Raw genomic sequence first — 20,166 nt, forward strand, 5'->3', positions numbered from 1 at the left:
TGGTTAGATTTGACAAATTAACAGAAGAAATCAGGTAAAATGCTATTGGCCTCATACCCTTGTCTCTTCTTATATGTGAAGGAGGAAAAAGTGAGTAAACTGGAAAAACAAGCCATCATTAGATAAATGATAGTTTATTCCAAGAGATCCTCAAGAGATCTGGACTGTAAAAAGCAGGAAATGCTTGGGAAAAGAGACGGGTTTTTATTGGCCATTCGGAGGGTATCCTAGATCTGAGGCTGAGCTTGGGGGAGGTATCGTGGGAAAAAAAGAGTTAAGTTTCAAGTCAGAAAGTTGAAATCGATTTGCTGTTTATTAGCAGAAGACTCTTAGGCAAATTAAATAACCTTCTGAGCCATAATTTCCTAATTTTAGAAATGGGGCCAACACTGCTTACCATGAGGTTTAAAGATAAGGTACAGAATGCACCTGGCACAGAGGAGGCGTTTAAAAACATTAGTTCCCTTGTTCCCAAGTGAACTGTTCAGTGTGGGAGGCTCTGTCAGAGGTGAGGAGTACCTGTAAGACATCCCCAGGGCAAAACCTTCCAAGTGACCAGGAAGTCATTCTTCGATAGAATTCCTGAGTCAAACACTGGTCTGGTCTGAACCCTCCTTAGTTCCTAATTTGGCCACATACTTGGGCAGTGGCTATTAGAACTCTCCGGGAAGGCTCTCAGGATTTTCAGAGCAACTGGTCCTTGATTCTGGTTCATGCCTGTCTCTTACTCACTCTTTTTTCTATTTCATTAACTTCCCTGGTTTTCTTTTCTGAGTAGACTGCATGGAACAGGGTCTTCAGTCCACCCTCCTCTCCCAGAAATCTTTAGGAGCCGTCTCTGTGTGCCTGTGTGTGTGTGTTTGTGTGTGTGTGTGTTTGTGTGTGTGTGCACGCACGCACGCCTGTGTGTGTGTTTGTCTGTCTAATCTGTAACACCCAGGCCGTGACTTTTAAAATGGTTCTCCTTAAAAAAATGTGGAACTACTGAGGATCTACTTAAGTAGTATCACTTAAAACAGTGCCCTCATTTGCAGGGGGTGGGGAGGGTGCGAGGAGGGGGAGGATTTCTCAGGTTAGACACTTTCTACTGTCAGTAAGTAGAGTGAGAGAGGGTTTTAACACAGTAACAACAACCCAAGATAATAAAAGAATTTGTCACTTGTGCAAAGTCCGAAGATTTTCTTTTTTGGATCTGGTGGGCAGATTCTCCTGTGTGGTTCCTTCCATCTGAAGTCTCTATTATCTAGCGTAGCATCCAGGGTCACCTTGGAAGGTGGAAAGAGAGGAGGATTGCTACATGCCATTGAGCTAGTTACTGGACCCCACCTAGACAGGCAGGATTTGTAATCTCCCTCAATGCCCAGGAGGAAGATGAAATGACTAGGCCAAGGCAACATCATCATGCCACAGAATGATTTAGAGAGATATAATGAAATATCCCCTCTTTCCCAAAAGCCAGTGGCTCATAGATTAACAATTTACTTCTAAAGACAAAAAATGAAATTTGGAAGATGGAAATTCAATTCCATTTTTCACAGCATAGAGTTTCAGTGTAACCAAAATTTCTGGCATAACCATAAAGTATAAACTTGATGAATTACCGAGAGACACAGCTTCAAACAAAAGTCCTTGCTTAAGAAATCAACAGTTTTTCACAGAGTACTACAGTACAATTAAGATGGTGATAATATAGAATTTAATTTCAAGTTAAGATAATTACATTTAAAAAATAATTCTGTAATTCTTACCTTAAGCTGGGGATAGCCAGAATGGCTTTTTTTTTTTTTTTTAATGCAGTTTTAAGCATGAAAGTAAATATACCAAAGTAATATTTTGTTCAAATTTGCTTGCCTGTGATATTTCCCCTTTCAGTTTCCTGTCCTAAACAGTGCAAACAGTAATACATAAAAATGAAGAGCAAGATGCCTTGTATTTTAATTATACGATCATAAGATTTGAAAGGAAAGTCAGATCTCATCTATTTCTTATTCCCCTCCCCCCTTTGAGGCTAAATTATATCAGACAAAAATGCGAAGATGATAATCTCTTTGTACCTTCTAACCATTAGAGATTGAGTGATAACAGATGTTTCAATAAGAATTCCATAACCCTGTGATCTTTAAAAATTGAATAGTTAGCTCATTTAAGGTTTAGTGAATAAAGTAATGTGTAAACAAATGAGCAAATTCCATGATTCTATTAAAGGATACTCTGGTAAATAGCCAATCATATGCTTTTACCCAGAAGGCAGACATTTCACTTACAGAAACAAGTTAAAAAGAAAGGGGATTCCTTCATTCATCCTTCTGCCACTCCTACTGATAAAAACAAACATCTTCCACTCAAAGCAGAACAGTTAGCTCTCAGTTAGCAACAGAAAGTACACTTCCCCAGCAACAGGAAAACCCAAAAAGGACATCTATTTTTAAAGATAAAATGTGAAACCCTCAGCATTTTGCTGATTAAGTGAATAAGATAAATCCTATCTATCCAAATTAGGTGAATGTCCTATAGATTTCAAGAATAGTGTGATTTTAGATGCATTTTATTTGATTATTTGCTTTGTTTTTTATACACCAGAAGTCTTCTTGACATTTCTGCTGATTTCTCTGTTCATGGATATTTGCAGACATGGCCGTTATAAGGTAGGAGGTGTCTCATTTTAAGTGGAAAGGTGGTAATTCAAGGAGTTCATTACTACACGCCAAACAGTTCACAGCAGCCTCTGCTTGGTAGCAAGGTTTTTGAAAAAGGTGATGATGAATATGCTTGTTGAAGGAAAGTGATAGGAAAGCTTGCTATCATAAGTACCACAGTTTTAAAATTGAAAGAAACCTTAGAGAGCATTTGATCTTGAGCCGCAGTGCATTGCCCAATGCTTCAAACAACTGACTGTATTCATGTACACAGTATATTAGTGTTAATCTAATTATATGTTTCGAGCTCTTAACTTTACAGAAAAAGACAGTGAAGCTCAAAAAATGATGAATTTTCACTTTCAAGGTTTAATCCTATTTAATAGCAAAGACAGGACCACAATGCAAATCTTCTCAGGCTTCCACTCTTCTCATTCCATGGCCAATATTATGGGGCATGTGTCTAATAACTCTTCCATTCAATTGTACGTACATCTATTACAGTTATTTTTGTTTTTTTAAATTTATTTTAATTTTTTAAAGTTCTTTTTTGATGTAGACCATTTTTAAAGTCCTTATTGAATTTGTTACAATATTGCTTCTGTTTTATGTTTTGTTTTTTTGGCCGTGAGGCACGTGGGATCTTAGCTCCCCAACCAGGGATCGAACCCGCACCCCCTGCATTGGAAGTCGAAGTCTTAACCACTGGACTGCCAGGGAAGTCCCTATTACAGTTATTTTTAAATTTAAAATTTTTATTGAAAACAGAAAGATTACCATATATGCAAGGGTGAAGGCAGGTCTCATTAACTTTATGCCAATTAACGTAATATGTAACCATTTAAAAACACTGGTGACTCAGAGCAATCTTTTTTTTTTTTTACCTTAGCTGTTAAGCTAGTAAAGTAGGAAGCAATATAATAGCAGTCTTTGATTTCACCCTTACTCTGTAAAAATGGAACTAGCTGAGGTAAGCCTTAAATAAGTGGACATACTAGGTTCTGTCTGTGAGTACTGATTCCTCTTCTCATTTCCTCCTTTGGCTGAAGGCAGAAACAGGAGGTCAAAGGCCAGTCACTATTCTTATGATTCACAGAAGAAACTGGGGACAGGATCATTGAAAAATTTTAGTTTTTAAAGTTAACTGATTTAATATACTTGAAAATACAATATATACACACATATAATTCTGAATTATATAACTATACAGTGTATATATATATATACATACATGTATGTATATATTAATTTTTTCATTAAATATTGTTTCTACTACTAGTTGTGCAACTAGGACAAAAAACTTAACTCTCTGGGGCCCAATTTCTTCATTTGTAAAATGGGAATAATAACAGTTCCTATATTCTCGGGTTGTTGTGAAGCACTTAGAACAGAGCCTGGCACATGGTAAGAATTTAATATCAGGTATTACAGAGGATTATATATCTAATATATCTAATATTATATATGTATATAATATAGATTTATATATATTTATGATATCTCTATATCCAAGTGAGGTTTCTTCTATAAAATCATTAGTTGTTTGGGTCTGTACATAAAAATGTAAAAGTAATTTCACTATGAGTTTCTCTTTATGTTTTAGGACTGTGAAACTATTCTGTATGATGTGACACTATGCGTTTGTCAGAAATCAGCACAAAGAGTGAAACTTAAGGTATGCAAATTTAAAAATTCAAATTATTTAGGAGGTTGGGGGAATCTCAAGAAAGAAAGTAGACTGCAACAAGAGAATCTAACTATATTACCAATATAAGAAATGACCTCACTGAAGAGGGTGGGAGGAAAGGTGCTGAACTAAGCAACTTTGGAAATGACTGAAGTTTGTAAGACTAAAGATAAAAGAAACTGCACCTAGACACTGTACTCTAGTTGACTTCACAAGGGGTTATGGGCTAACAATTCTGATACAGCTATACATGCATACTGAAATTGAACAAGTAAGTAAATGGATGGCTGATAGTAGGAATCAGGTTTCTCACTGTTGGAGTGAAAATTTACAGATAAGCCAAGGAAGGAGGCTAGAATGATCCTTCTGGTAATGGGTTAGAGCTGTAGACATCACTATGAATTTGTGTTTAGTTTAATATAGGTACAGATGGTTCCATACAGAAGTATATATAGATAGGTGTATATATATAGATTAGTGTACATGCATATATTTCCTTGCTTTCTCAACTGCAAGGGCTGAAAAGAAAGGACACCACCAGTAGCAAAGAACACATCTAGTTTTTAGATGTGTTCCTAGTTTCTAGTTTCTAGAAACCAAGAACAGATTTTGGTTTCTAATACCATTCTCCAGTAAAGGAACCAAAGTTCCTTAGAGAAATGGATGATTCTAGGACAGAAGTATGACGAGCCTGAAGTATCTTGTAGTATGAGAAATTAAGGAAGTACTCAAAAACAAAAACAAACAAAAAACCACCCCACATTGATGGGATTATACTAAAAGGACATAGGACAACTGAAAGAGCTCCCAGTGGCCAAAGCTGAGGCAATTTGAGCAACCAAATAAAATAGTATTGGATTTAACCCAAAGTATAAAATAAATATCTATGAGTACATACGCATATAAAGAAATGATTGAATCAATAAAAAATGGAGAAGAGACAAGTCACCTATGCAAAATAATTTGAAATAATTTATGTAGATCTATACTCAAAGAGGAGGAGGTAACTGAGGTCAACATCAAGATCTTGTTGATAGCATGTATCCGTCATAGGTGATCCGGGGAATGTTACTAAACTCACGGCCTGGAGGGTAATAAGATCTACTGTGATGGTCTTTTTCAATTGTTCAATATATGTGAAATGCCTCCCACAGCACCTGGCCCATATATTGAAAAATAGTATTCAAAATTGAGAATTAACTGTTTGAAAAGTGCTAATTTTTATGGTGTAAAAATATTTGTTTTAAAAACTATTGACTGGGGCTGTCAGTGATCTAGTAAAACCTCTGAAATACACTACAGACTCTACATATTTGTAATATGGTCCTTTCGATTGAGATCTTGGTACCACTGTGGACTTGTGAATATTATTATTTTATGGCTGCATCTGCTGTTAGCAAAACTTCATCTTATTATTGCTTCTCTCTTAGTCTTGAGTTGCCTCAGTATTTCCTCAAAAAATACTGTGTAAGAAAAAAGCACCTGATGAGCTATTTGAAGCTAGACTTCAGAACACTCTTAATTAAATGCCTTGAAATTTCTGCTTTACTGTTGTCATACTAAAGCTATAAGAATCAGGATATCCTGCTGCTGTCTGTTTTTAGAATGTGTCTTCTCTGTTGCCAATGCATTATTTTAATACTGATTCACTGGCTGTGATATTGGACCTTGTTAATGAATGTATGGTACTATTTAATGCTCAGTACAGGTGGTAGGTGACACTGATGACATTGCATTATGAAGAAACTGGAGTTAATAAAATGGCTTAAGAAACCAAAAGATTAAATGTGACAACTGTTTGATAGATACAATTTGTTTCAGAGATTGATGCTATACTTTTCCAGTTTCTCAAAAAGGATTATAGCCAACATGTGACAACCTGAATATGTAGATGAATTTTTTTTCTTTGCTTTAAAATTAAAAAATTAGGCAAATTGGATATTAGGAATTGTTGCTCGGAGGTTTGGAAATCACTGGCAGTGGCCTGTTTAAAAGCATCGCACACTTGATTTTTGCCTCTGACCTCTTTTTGTCATCCTTTCCTGTGTTAATTAGACTGGACACTGCTGTTGAGGAATCAAACCTTTTGCAATAACAACCACAGATGTATCCTTATCGTGTGTTTCTTAAGATGGATAGTTTTGTTTTGTTTCAAATTTCTGATTGATAGCCAAAGAAAGGGGCATCTCAGGTCAGCGTGTCCCAGGTTTCCTCTGTAACAACTGATAGGATGTTTTTAAGACCACGTGGCATGAAACTGCAATCTGTGCCAAATTAGAGGCTTACTTATTTTTTTGAAGCTAGCTGCTTCTATAAGCATTCTCTTTCCCAACTTCCATAAATCTCTGAAATGACATACCTTATTTACTTTGTTGCTTCCCTTGCTAGCAAATTAACTTTGACTCATGCCAAGGTATATACACATAAGAAAGCTTTTCTTCTAAACATATTTTATCTTTATTATCTCCCCATCCCATTATCACCATTGAAAATATCAGCAGTGATATAAGCTTAAGGGAAAGGCTCAGTTTACTATTCTGTCATAAACTTCTCTCTGGCATTCTAGTGACAGTAAAAGTAGTTCTCCCATTAATTGCAAGAACACACAATGGTCAGTTGAAAAAAAAAACATTCTTTCAACACCAAGGATTTTGTTTTCATTTTTAATTAGGCCTTTTCCTTTTGGAGTCTTTTAGGAGGACACTGGGGGAGGGGCAACATTTTAAAAGGATGGTCAGAATAGACTTCCTTGAAAAAGGTGGTATTTGAGCAAAGATGGAACAGAAGTGAGAGATCTAGCCATGCGGGTACCTGGTGGAAAGATCCTTCCAGATAAATAGTCAGTGCAAAGGCCCCAGGGCTAGAGGATGCCTTGCTGTTATAGGAGCAGTGCTTAGCAGAAATGAGGTCAGAGAGGTGGATGTGGGGTGGGACTGGGGACGCTAGATAACATAAGGTTTTTTAGGTCACAGAAAGAACTCTGCTTGAGAAAACTTGGAGCTAATGATTTTGGCTTGTTCCTAGGTCTACGGACAAACTTCTAAAAGTTAAAAGCATAGCCATGTCATATTACAGGTTGGTACAAACCTCAAGTTGTGCCTACACTTAATTTATCACCTTTAAAATAAGTGAAAATGCCTTCCTTCTGGAATGGGAAAAACATGTGAAAAGAAAATTAAATACTCAGGCCAGATACCTAAATTACAGTTTTAATTTACTAGTTGGTATCTTAAATATTAATGAGCCTCCTCTGTTTTCTTATTTATAGGTTGGAACAGTTATCTTTTTCCAGGTTCCTTGTTGTCTCTAGTATCTCTTCATTTCCTTAATATCTTAGGCCAGAGAGTATTTTCCAATCTTATTTTCTATTCATGGCTATTCTGTCAATCCCTGTAACACATTTTATTCTGTTGCAGAGGTCAGAATTTTGCTGGCCCAGTAATATGAAAATTATGTATTAGATGTAGATTAAAACAACAGCAAAATTACTTTGCCTCACTTAGTTGAATTGAGTAAAATCAGGATTTATCTTGAATTTCTACCTGGCTACCTTAATGAATCATTCTCTTTCCTTGATGAGGACACAACAGAGGTAACACAAAGTTTCTAATGCCTTTACTTAATGTTTTGAGAATTTAAGAGTAATGTATTAGGTAAATTTCATTTTACACAATAGTACTATTGTTAAGGAAGGGGAAGGGGGGAGTCCTGGTTAAGGGGAAGGAACTTCTTTCCTAAATGCCTCTGTATCCCCTTAAAAGAGGTGGAAGGATTCTGCGTGTCAAATTTGAAAATTTACTTGTCAATTTCCATGGAAACTGGTTTCTAACATACAACAGGGTAATTCACTTTGACAACAGGTTCAGGTAAATTACTTTCATTACAATTCAGGTAGAAGTGACTGCCTTCAGTTTCACACACTAACTCGCCTAGTGGCAGGTTCAGAACGGTGTCAGTAACAGGGGCTTCTATGCACCCTGCGTTCCAGAGTTCAGTCCCGTTTAAGTTAGGACTATTCACAATGACACGTGCTGAAATTTGCTCACCATGATACACACACACACACACACACACACAAAACACACACGCACACACTGTATCAAGAAGCCAGTGAAGTTGTACAGCCCGCAGTTAAAAAGTAAAATTGGCTTTACATTTTTTAGAAGTCTCTTACGAAGAGCAAAACCAAGCCCTCATTGTTATACGGGTGCTGGCCAAACACCGAATCAGCGACAGTCTGCCACGACCGGGGTAAAGCTGATATGCCTGTATCACTTCAACTGCCTGTCAGGCACCCCAGTAGAGAACTCGCTGAGGACTGGTAAGGACAAAGGAAAGTTTCTGTCAGAGTTTAGAAGGAAAGAGGGACTGAGCAGGGAGCACTTTCAGATCATATTTAAGCCCCAGACAGTGGAGAAAGCCGAACAACCCCCTCCTGCTCTTGGGTCGCCGCGGGGCCGGAGATATGCGAGAAGGAAGTTTTTCTACTGGACATCTGCCGTCTTGTCCCCGAGACGCGCGAGGTCCGCAACGCCATCGGTCGAAGCCTCGGCCTCTGCCGGTCTCGCTGCACCCCAGGGCCGACCCACCCCGGCGTGCGGCGGAGGGTCAGCGGCCGGCGCGGACGCGCGCACCGACTCCCGGACTGGCCCCGCGCTGGGGTCTCTTTGCCCTCCCAGCGGTCCCAAGTCGGCCTCTGCGCCCTGCCCCGGGGCCCTTGCAGCTGGCGCCGATTGGGTCTCCGGCCACCCGCCTCCACTTCCCCTCGCGCCGGCGCTATGGCGACGGTCACGAGACGCCGGCTGCCCCTGCGCCCGCCAATGGGAGCGCACGTCGCGGGGAGACGCGGACGTCGCTCTTCCAAGATGGCGGCGCGTCCGTCGCGAGCAGCCGGGCCGGGGGGAAGCCAGCGAAGCCGAGTAAAGCCGCCGCCCGGGAGAGGACTGAAGGAGCTGTTGCCGCCGTTGGCGGCGGCTCAGGCGGTTTTCGCTGCTGCTTCGGCTGTTGCCATGCGGCGAGGCTAGGGAGGAGCTCATTTCCCCGGGGTGTAATAATGTTAACAGAGGTAAGCGGCGACGGCGGCCAGTGTTTACCTGTGAAATGGGGAAGGGGCCGGCGCCGGCCGGTCGGATAACATTATTTCCGCCGCCTGCGGGCCCGACCCTTGGTAGCGGGCCCCGGGGCCCGAGCAGAGCGGGGATCCTACAAGTTCCCCCTGAAGAGGAGCAGTGCTGACTCAACAGTCCCGCCACCTCCGGCTGCCTGTGCCTCTTTCGCAGTTGCCACTTGCCCGTCGCCCCTGGCACTGGTCTCCCTCCTGCCGTCGCTGCCTCCTAACTGGCCGCTCCCTTCGTGGCGTCCCCTTACACGCTGGTCTCTGGCAGCGTCGGTCTCTCTGCGTTGCTGCTGGCTCCTGTTCCCCCCCGGTTTGCCCGAGGTCTCTCTCTTCGCGGGCCCCTGGCCTCCAGGGCCCTCCACCTCCAAGCTCGGTCAGCATCCTGGGTTTGTCACTCGGCCAGAGCGGTTTGTTTCCCACCCTCTACCTTGACTGTTTCGTGAAGAGGACCTGTTTTTCTCAGGGGGATACTTAGATAGCCCAGTTACATCACCTCCCTCTCCCACACCCTGTCACCTTTCGCTTAAATCGTAGGAATCAGAAAGTTAGGTTTAGCATCTGTCCTCTTGATTTGCTTAAGACTTCCTTGGTACTCCCAGTGGAACAGTTTTTTCCCTTGGTCCTGAAATGGAAGTAGGGCAACTATGACTAGCCAATCAATTTCCCTTTTCTAGTGCTTGATGACCATTGCAAAAAGCAGACTTTTTGAAGAAGTAGAGTTTGCCTTTACTAGCAGTACTTTAAGGGGAAGAACGAAATTGATGTAACTAGGTACTTGACCTAAGTTAACACAGTTATGTGTTGTGGTATATGCTAGTGTGGGGGTCATTGAAGATAAATTCTGAAGCTTGTGGATTTGAGGAAATATCTTAGAAGCTATACTCACTTTAAGTCCTGTGAAGATTCCAATGTCAGCTGTCAGGGACTAGTTTGGGCATCTTTGTGGGCTGAACTAAGGATAGCAAACAATTTTAATGGGCAATGGGAAGTATTCCTACTTGGGCTAACGAGGAAATAAAAATGTTTGTAGATGAGTGGCTTTTGTTGTGTGAAAATGTGATAATAAAGGACTTGCCTTTCCAGCCTTATTAACTCTGAGGAACTTCATACTTTGGTATTTGTACTTAATAATCTGCACACAGCCTGGTGTAGGATGGGCCTGGTAAATACTTATTGGTTGATTTTTAACTCATGAACTACTTATTTCTAGTAGTTTGTAGTTCACTTTATATTTCTGAATTCCACAGATTTATTTTTCATTCCTATAGTTAATTATATTCCCATGGTTAATTTTATTCACAGAGATTATGGTATATCATAAGCTCTGTTGTTATTAGCAGTATTAGGTTAAAAAAAAAAAAGGCAAGTAGCAGAAGTTCTATTTTTACCTTTAGTGTGATATTTTGTTGGGAATAATTAGCCTTATAATAAATTTTCAGTGGTGTTGCTAATGTACAATATTTTACGAGATAATCTTTTGGTTAAATTTGGCTTAGATTAGCAGCCTTTGAAGAGTTGTAATGCTTTCACATGAACTCAGTGCCTGCTAGTAAAATGAGAGTCTTGATTTGGAAAGGCTGAACTTTCTAAGCTTCTGTATTTTATTTTTTATTTTATTTTTTGGCTGTGCCACGCGGCTTGTGGGATGTCAATTCCCCGACCAGGGATTGAACCTGGGCCACGGCAGTGAAAGCTGCGGAATCCTAACCACTAGGCCACCAGGGAACTCCCTGAAGCTTCTGTATTTTAAAATAATTTTCATCTTTCAGTGAAATATTTTAAACAGTAAGTCAATGATAGTAGTTAGATGTGCTTTAGTGCTATGTGCGTGTGTGTGTGTGTGTGTGTGTGTGTGTGTGTGTGTGCTGTGCGTAGCTTTTAAGTGGAAGAGCCAGGATTCCAACCTGGGCAGTCTCTGCTGAGTTTATAGTTAACCACTACACTGGATTACCTCTCCAAAGTAAGGCCCACATTAAATGGTACTTGGATCTTATCTATGGTTGTGAGTAGTCATTTTATAGATGAGGAAACTGAAGCCCAGAGACTTGTCCAAGGCCAAACAATTATTAGTAGCAAAGGTAAAACTAGAATCCCATCTCCTGACTCTCAGTATAGAACTCTTGACCATTTTGCTCTCTATGAGTAGTTTTCGGCTCTCTTGAGAGATTTTATTTAATTTATTTTAATTTATTTTTCTTTTATTTATTTATTTTTGGCTGCATTGGGTCTTTGTTGCTGCGTGCAGGCTTTCTCTAGTTGTGGAGAGCGGGGGCTACTCTTTGTTGCAGCAGTGCGCAGGCTTCTCATGTGGTGGCTTCTGTTGCGGAGCACGGGCTCTAGGGTGCAGGCTCAGTAGTTCTGGCACATGGGCTCAGTAGTTGTGGCTCGCGGGCTCTAGAGCGCAGGCTCAGCAGTTGTGGCTCACGGGCTTAGTTGCTCCGTGGCATGTGGGATCTTCCCGGACCAGGGCTCGAACACGTGTCCCCTTTCATTGGCAGGCGGATTCTTAACCACTGCGCCACCAGGGAAGCCCCACCCACTCTTTTTTTTAGATAGGAGTGAACTTCCATATATCAGACTTAAGGTATAGGATGTTTACCTGAGAATTTGTTTCAATTAATCTGAATTTTCACAACATTCAAATATAATGAAATATTTATTAGTGAATTTTCATTACACACACTTTAAAAAGCTACTGGGGTTATTATTTCTGAGCATGTATTATTACAGAGAACTAAAGGTATAGAAGGTGTAGGAAAATATGCTGAATTTGCACCACTGCTGTGGCATACTCTAGAGGTTGTCTGTGCATAAAAACCAGTTTCCAGCCTGTTGACACTTGTGCTTTTAAAAATAGTGAATAAAAATCGTACTTATTTAAACTTAGTAGTTGTGTGGGTTGTGTGTAAATGTGGAGCATTAGTAAATGTTACATAAAAATTGTTTGTAGTTGTGCTAAGTTATTTCCATCCAGATTTATTGATTTTTTAATATATTAACACTAATTCTTGATTTTGTGATTAACAAATATGATACAGATGGGTAAGGCATAAACTGCTGCACTTTTAGAGGTCCCAGATTAATAATTAAGGGAGTAAAATTTTGTGGTTCAAATAAATTTGGAAGATTTGCCTAAAGGAAGTTAAAAAAGGACTTCTTATATAGCTTTTGATAGGTGATTTGCTGTCAAAGAATGTGTTAGAGTTTGTGTCAAATTGCATAGAGACTGTGATGGTTAATTTTATGTGTCAACTTGATTGGCCTTGGGGTGCCACATTAAACATTATTTCTGGGTACCGCCGTGATGGTGCCGCTGGTTGAGGATAAGATTAGGATTTGAATTGGTGGACTTGTTAAAGTAGATTGCTCTCCCCAGTGTGGGTGGGCACCATCCAATCTGTTGAGGGCCTGAGTAGAACAATAGGAAGAAGGAATTTGCCCCTTTTTTCTGCATCACTGTTTGAGCTGGGACATTTCATTTCATCTTCTCCTACCTTTGGACTGGGATTTATACCATCAGCTCCCCTGATTCTCAGGCCTTTGGATTGAATTACACAACTGGCTTTCCTGGCTCTCCAGCTTGCAGACAGCAGATGGTGGGACTTCTCAGCTTCCATAATCTTGTGAGCCAGTCCCTCATAATAAATCTCCTTAAAAAAATTTCCTATTGGTTCTGTTTCTCTGGATAACCCTGACAAATACAGATACTTACAGAGTTTCTTGTATTTCGCTTTGGGAAATCCTGAGATGTGATGAGTTGCGCATTAAGGGAGAGTCTTTGGACTTTCAGAGCTCTTTTTAAAGACACACACGCACACACTCTTGCCCATAGTAAGTGCTTAAGAAAAAATTATGACTTGATTTTGTTGATTAATACATTAGTTAAGAGAAATACTCTTGGGGTGGGTTACTCCTTAAATGACATGAGTTATTTCTTTAATTATTAATTAATGACATTATAAAGGCTACTAACCAGAACAAGAAGCATAGGCCCATTGCTATTCAAAGGATGTTAAGGGGCTTCCCTGGTGGCGCAGTGGTTGAGAGTCTGCCAATGCAGGGGACACGGGTTCGAGCCCTGGTCTGGGAAGATCCCACGTGCCGCGGAGCAGCTGGGCCCGTGAGCCACGACTACTGAGCCTGCGCTTCTGGAGCCTGTGCTCCGCAACAAGAGAGGCCGCGATAGTGAGAGGCCCGCGCACCGCGATGAAGAGTGGCCCCCGCTTGCCACAACTCGAGAAAGCCCTCGCACAGAAACGAAGGCCCAACACAGCCATAAATAAATAAATAAATACTTTAAAAAAAAAAAGTAAAAGTCAAAGGATGTTAAGAGGTGAGAAAGAGATTTTTATAAGGGAAGTAGAAGGACATTACTGTCTAGAATGAGGCTGGCTTGCCACTCTACATACAACATCTTTTGACAAACGAAGTTGAATATTGCCAACCATATGTCTCAAGAATTCTAAAGGGCCTTTGTTTTATTTTCCCCCCATTGATTCCAGATTTTCAGAGAGCTTATAAATAAACTATATTTATTTAGTATTTATTTTCATTATATTTTTTTATTCTAGCACGCATATACCGTTTTTCATCACTTCTGATTTTCAACTAGCTAGTTGGTTGATAGAATTGCAAACAAAAGCAAATGTGTGATTTTTTAGTTAAACTCTACAAGTTTATATTAGATAAATGTAGGTCTTCCATTTGGAATTTCAGAATATTAAAATAGAGGTTTTAGATGTCCATAACCATCCTTGGGAGTCCTAGGTAGGGAGATACTAGTGTTCAGATGGTTTGTTCCAAAGTTTGTTGACCATTGTTTCATAGAAATTGATAAAAGTTTCTTAACTAGTCCACTGTGTTTAAAAATTTTGCCTTAATTGCTACAAGTTTATAAAATTACTTTTATTTATTTGAGGAAATATGGAATTAAAGTACAGACGTTTGTAGTTTTAAAGATACAAGGCATTGGTTTGTGAATCATAAGGCCACTGCAAAGTGTATGGGTTTACATTTCTGTGTGTAGTAACTACCAGCACATGTATAGACATTTGCAGATTATAAAGGGTGCTTTATCTCTTAATTTAATCACGTTGTTAGATGTGCTCATGCTTATGTTTAGTGTCATTTCTAGTTTAACTGTGGAATAAAGAGTATTGTCTAGAGTAAAGAGAGAAAAAAAGGGTATGAGAGGATGTTTGAAGTAGATCGTTTTAGGTGAATCAAGTAAGCTCTGTTAGCTGAGTAATAATGGAAAAGGAAGGAGCATGAGCTTCTGGAAGAGGAAGAAAACAGGTTCTATCATGGTTAAGAGTTTCCAATGCTGGCTACTCACTAATTAGCCATTTGGTGGCAAAGCTAAGTGACTTTGTGGCATTCCTGAGTGAGGTTCTCAGGGTATGGTTTTTCAAATTGTGTTTTGAAATTTTGCAGTTTCACAGACCATCAAGTGCTCCCTCAATTGATGGAACTCTAACATTGACTTTCTATTTCTGAGTCAAGTTTAATTTTCATATTACAATGCCTTATATATTTGTGAGGAGAGGGAACTTTGAATTGAAGCAAGTGGACAGCTCTGTTTTATCATGATAAAAAATGGTTAAAACTTGAGTAATAGGTTGAAGTCATGGTGCTGCATACTTTGTCTATCAACTACCACAATAGTGAGGCTACACAAATATGACCTATATGTTAGGCATTCTAAGGGTGAGTCTTAACTTCACCACTTATTTATGATGTGACATTGGGGAAGTTGTTTGAACTTTCTGAGCCTTAGTTTCCTTCTTTGTGAAGTTGGGATAATAATAGCACCTTCCTAGCTACTCTCACATTGTTATGAAGATCAAATAAAATGATAGAGAGTAAAATTCTTTGTAAACTGTCAGTCATTATACAAATATTAGTGGTTAATACATCAGTTTTGTTCTCTATATGTCTTGCACTAATATGAGTTCAGGTTCTAGGCTCCATCTAGCTTTATTGCTCACTAGCTTCTCAGTGGATCCCAGGAGAAAGAGGGTGTCCCCTGGCCATTGGTGCAGTTACAGGGAGGCAGGGACTAGACTAAAAGAGGGGAAAGGAAAAAAAAATAGACTGAGAGCATGTCTTGCCGAGTAATAGTAAGGATAGTTTCTTGTGTGGTTGGTAAATTGATTCCAGAGAATATCTGAAAGGGCAGTTCCAAAAAATATTTTGAAAAAGATTACTTATTTGAGGGTTAGTAGTCATTTGTGTATACATAGTGTGAAATATTTGTGGGAAAAGAAATACTTTATTTTTAATCAACCCTGGTAAATTGTTAAAATCCTGGTAGATTCTTAAGAAATAAATTAATAAGTTCTTAATTGTTTAATACAATTTTTATAAAGCTTTGGTTGTAACTTGTACTACTGGAGATTAAGTTTTGTGGATCACTTTGTTCACCAAACATAAATACCCCTACTCTGTGGTAGGCACATGCTAAGTTCTGGTGCTGCAGTTGTGTCTGACCTGAAACCTGCCCTCAGAAAATTCACTATCAGAGCTAACTGGTGCCAGTTTGGCCATCACTCAGCTGAAGCTTTGAGGTCTTTTGTCAGAATAAAACAAATTATGTAATTAAAAGGTGAAAAATTAAGAGGAATAAAAGGTTGGAGAATGTAATTAAAAGGTAATTACTTGCATTTGCTTTATAACTGCAGGTAAAACTACCAGTTTGGATGAGATGGCAGCTCTAAAATGAGCTTCTTCTTACAACTGAAGAGTCAGCCCATTTCTACTGTCTCTCTTTGCTCCAAGCTAATTCACAGTGAGAAGTGGAAAAAAAAAAAAAAAAAAGAGAGAACAGAGGAGCAAAAAAAAAAAAAAAGTGAATTTGTCTTTTGTTTTGTTTTTATGAAAAGACTCTTTATATCTCCTTAAGAGGTCTACCAGATTTTACTGAAAGACGTAGCTGAATTCCATTACCTTGGTAAAAGTAATACTTGGTCCCTACCCCTGTATATCACATAGTCGTGTAAACTCCTGAATGTGCGCCTTACCATTGTATTCCCAGTGCCTGGAACAGAGCTTAACGCTTAGTCCTCACTAAATATCTGTCAAATAAAAGAATGTTGAATATTCCCTCCAGCAAAATGAAAGTAAAATTGAAAAATTACTAAGACAAAAATCGTCTTTGATAAATTTAAACTATCTCATTAATTACCCTTCAAGGATTGGTTATTATCTCTGTCCATTAGGCTTTTTAAAATAGTACACTGCGGTTGAATGTTTTGTTTGGGATCACAAAACACGCACACAAAAGTTAGACAAAAAAAAAAAGGTGAACATTAAGCATTTAGTTCGAATGTAATTTTGTTTTCATTTTTCCTACAGAGAAGAATCTGATTAGATTGATGTTATTTTCATGTAACAAATCATAAATGCAAGAACAACTTGGATTTTATTTTGTGTTTCTTACTACTAACTTTTTATGATTTCATTTGTATTCCTGAACTAGATAAACCTAAAGCTTTGTTTATAATAGTACAGTAATGCAGATTTTTGTGGTGCTTTGTTGAGTGTTTCGTGTTTGTATGACCTTTAATGTTGTCTCGAAGTTTGCAAGTAAGAGTAAAAATTTAGTCATGAATTTCAAAAAGTTGGAAATTTGGGGGGTACCTTTTCTAGGAGCGCAGCTGCTACCACGATCTCGTACCTAAAATACCTCTCAATGTCACTCTTAGAGCATTGTTAGATCATTTCACCCATCTATAATTCCATTGTATATTCAGAAATAATATGTACCAGAAAAGTTCAATAAAATAATTCTGCAACTGGTTTAATGATCTTTCAGTTAATGCCAGAGGCTCATATACAATCAACTGGAATAATTCACCATTGTTAGATTACTGCACTGTTTTCTCCAATTTCCTGAGGGACCTTTTAATTCTGATGCAGCTGTGAAATTCCTAAGGTGAATCCTGTTTTGCTTTTGACCTTAGCCCTGCATTATTGGAGAGTCCTTGAATGTTACTCCATTTAAACCTGAATTGGTTTTGCTCTTGGAACCCTGGAGCTATCTTTAGCCTGGTTGTGGTTTGGCAGGTGAGCGAGTCTGTGATTCTTTGTATTGTGACATCTTTTATTTTCAGGCCAGAGTTGTGTGACAACAGGACATGTATGGAGAATGGCTCTTGGATTCACGATCATTTGAGGCTTGGAAGTTATAAAACTGAAGTTGTACAGTTTTAATGGAAGAGTTAAGTCTGAAATAAAATTTCACCTCAGTTATTTCATAGATTTTGGGAAATAATGGTCTGATTTTAAGATACTGTGATATTATGTGTTATCTAATGTTTCTCCAAGTCATAAAATTGTACTTTAGAATTTGTTCTTGATTTCTCTTCCTGAGATTATTTGAGGTGGCATTTTTTTCTTCCTCAGAACTTTCCTCAGGGTGTTTAATCAGATCACAACTGTTAATATAACTAAGCTACTTTAACGTCCAGTGTTAATTACTAACATCAGATGCTTTTCTTGAGTACTACCTAAGTGTTCAACACTCAAACCATTGCAATAGTCTAATCCTGGTAAGAGTTAGCAGAATAAGAGGAAGAGGTCTAGAGGGAGGTTGGCGACAACTTGAAAGGTGGAACACAACAAAGGTACAGAAAAAGAAACTGAAATAATGGACTTTACAAATAGTGGGTGTGTTGATTATATAAAAATTTTAGAAAAATCAATTAGGCTTAAGAATATTCTATAATTTATAAAAATATATTTTTTGAATGAGAAAGCTCTTCCAGTTAATGTCTGATAGCTCAGAATATTCAGTCAAACAATAGGCACTAATGCAAAATTTATAGAACTACAGAAGTTAATGAGATTGTCTTTGTACTGGGACTCAAGAGTGTTAATCATCTCTATCTCTCTCTTCTCTCTCTCTCTCTCTCTCTCTCTCTCTCTCTCCCTCTCCCCCCCACCCCGCCACATATATATCTTCTAATCACGAATTGGACATTCTTAGTTTCTGAAGAAGAGTGTATGCTTTTGGTTAAGAGTGGCGGTTGGTGTCAGATTATTTGGATTTGAATCTGTTTTGTCACTTCAGAATATTTTGACCTTAGAAAGTTATTAACCTTTTTGAGCCTCAGTTTTCTCATCTGTGTAACTTTTAAATTATTGATACCCCATAGGGTTGTTCTAAGTATTAAGTGAAATAACATGTTAAGTACTGCACACAGTATTTCCCACAATAAAACTCAAGAAATAACTAGATTTTAATTATTATTTCCTCAGAAGTAAATAACAAGTGGTTTATTTTTTATAACTTAGAATGTGTTTGAAGTTGTTTTTTGTATTCTGTCTTTGTTTTATTGAGGAAGTTTAAAAATGTCAAATTAAACAAAATAATCCCCTTTGATGCAGATGATCTAATTCTTCCCTTTCTCAGTTTTTATTAACTTTCTAATTTATGTATTGCACTAAGAGCTAGATCTAGACTAAATATCAGGAGGAAATCAAGAGAGGTGACACTTGTATACTGTGGTCATAACTAGAACTTTTGACTGACCAATAATTTCTTCTGCCCACTAAAGCTTTTACCATAGATGAAGTGAAAGGGAAAAGTTGTAGTATAATCTCGTATTATGCTTTAAAAAATGCCAGTGTTGTGTAGTTTTCTGCTACGGGAAGTACTAAGGTTCTTGTCAATTTGATAAAGTTTTAGGTAAAGTAGCTCAGAATTTATTTAAGCTTTTCTCCTTATTTAAGCTTTTGTTCCTTTTATAGGGAATAGAAAGACGAGGAATGTTAAAATCCTTTGTTTAAAAAAATTATGTAGTTAGCTTGATTGGTATTAGTATACTGTGTAGGTTAAGAAAAAGACTTAGGCTAAGTTATTACAAATAAGATTTGTACTTATACATCTAAATATGGGTATTAAGAATGTAAATTCAGTTCCTTTATTCACAGCTGCTTATCTGCATTCATGTAATAGTACAATAAATTGTTATATTCAAAGCGTGGAGTGTTCATGTGGTAATAACATTTTACTTAGCTGAAGATTATGCCACCTTTGTGGGTGAATCTGTGTCTGTCTCTATTTTCCTTGCTATACTTATTTTTTCCCCCTTGTCGCTGTTGCTTTGTGAATGTGTTGATTTTTTCCCTCACCTCTTTTATTATTCTCCTCTATGTCTGTAGGCGTGCTTGCTTTCTCAGTTTTTTCCCCTAACCTTCACCCTTTTCTTCCCCCCTCCAGCAAATTAAACAGGCCACAATAATTTAACTTTTATTTTTTAAGTTATACTCCACTTAATGGGTTTAAAAATACTTTCCATTGCTTAAAAATTTAAAAGGCGAATGTATACAACAGTTTATATATATTTTTAGATAATGCAGTTCAGTATAATTTCATTTTGTGATTATATACCTCTTGTCTTAATTTATCTTCATTAAAAAGCCTCATAATCTCTGAGTTAACAGAGAACAATGTTGAGCTTTATTTTTTATTGTGAATTAAGAGCATCTTGTAGTACTTTCAGGGTCATTGTTTTGATGTGGCGTTGTTACTGTACAGCCTTCAGGAACGTGAAGGAAATTTGTCTGAACCTGTACCAACACTAGAATATACCTTGAAAGTTATCTGAATACTAATACCTACAAAATCTACACCAGATTCTTAAGGGGTACCAAGGACTAAGATATTAGTGTCAGTTTAGTTACTTCAGGTTTTTCTGATAAATTGAATTTTTAAATCTTAATAA

At 38.2% G+C, this 20,166-nt stretch overlaps 1 protein-coding gene and 1 long non-coding RNA gene across 7 annotated transcripts in view; both read left to right on the forward strand.

Moving 5' to 3' along the window:
• The window catches only part of LOC309665945, a 340,836-nt gene that overhangs the window by 118,356 nt on the left and 202,314 nt on the right, over positions 1-20,166 (forward strand). The window lies entirely within an intron of this gene.
• Positions 948-20,166, forward strand: part of SNX13 (sorting nexin 13) — a 154,038-nt gene continuing 134,819 nt past the window's right edge. Inside the window, exon 1 of one of the 6 annotated variants that reach the window (XM_082472677.1) lies at positions 948-9,388. In XM_082472677.1, the coding sequence (XP_082328803.1) occupies positions 8,789-9,388 (600 nt within the window). In that variant the 5' untranslated portion in view covers positions 948-8,788. The remainder of the gene's footprint in view (positions 9,389-20,166) is intronic. The other 5 variants (XM_082472674.1, XM_082472672.1, XM_082472673.1 and 2 more) reach the window with 5 other exon arrangements.

This window comes from Balaenoptera physalus, assembly GCF_965194825.1.
Source record: "Balaenoptera physalus genome assembly, chromosome: 8".
NCBI lineage: Eukaryota > Metazoa > Chordata > Mammalia > Artiodactyla > Balaenopteridae > Balaenoptera > Balaenoptera physalus.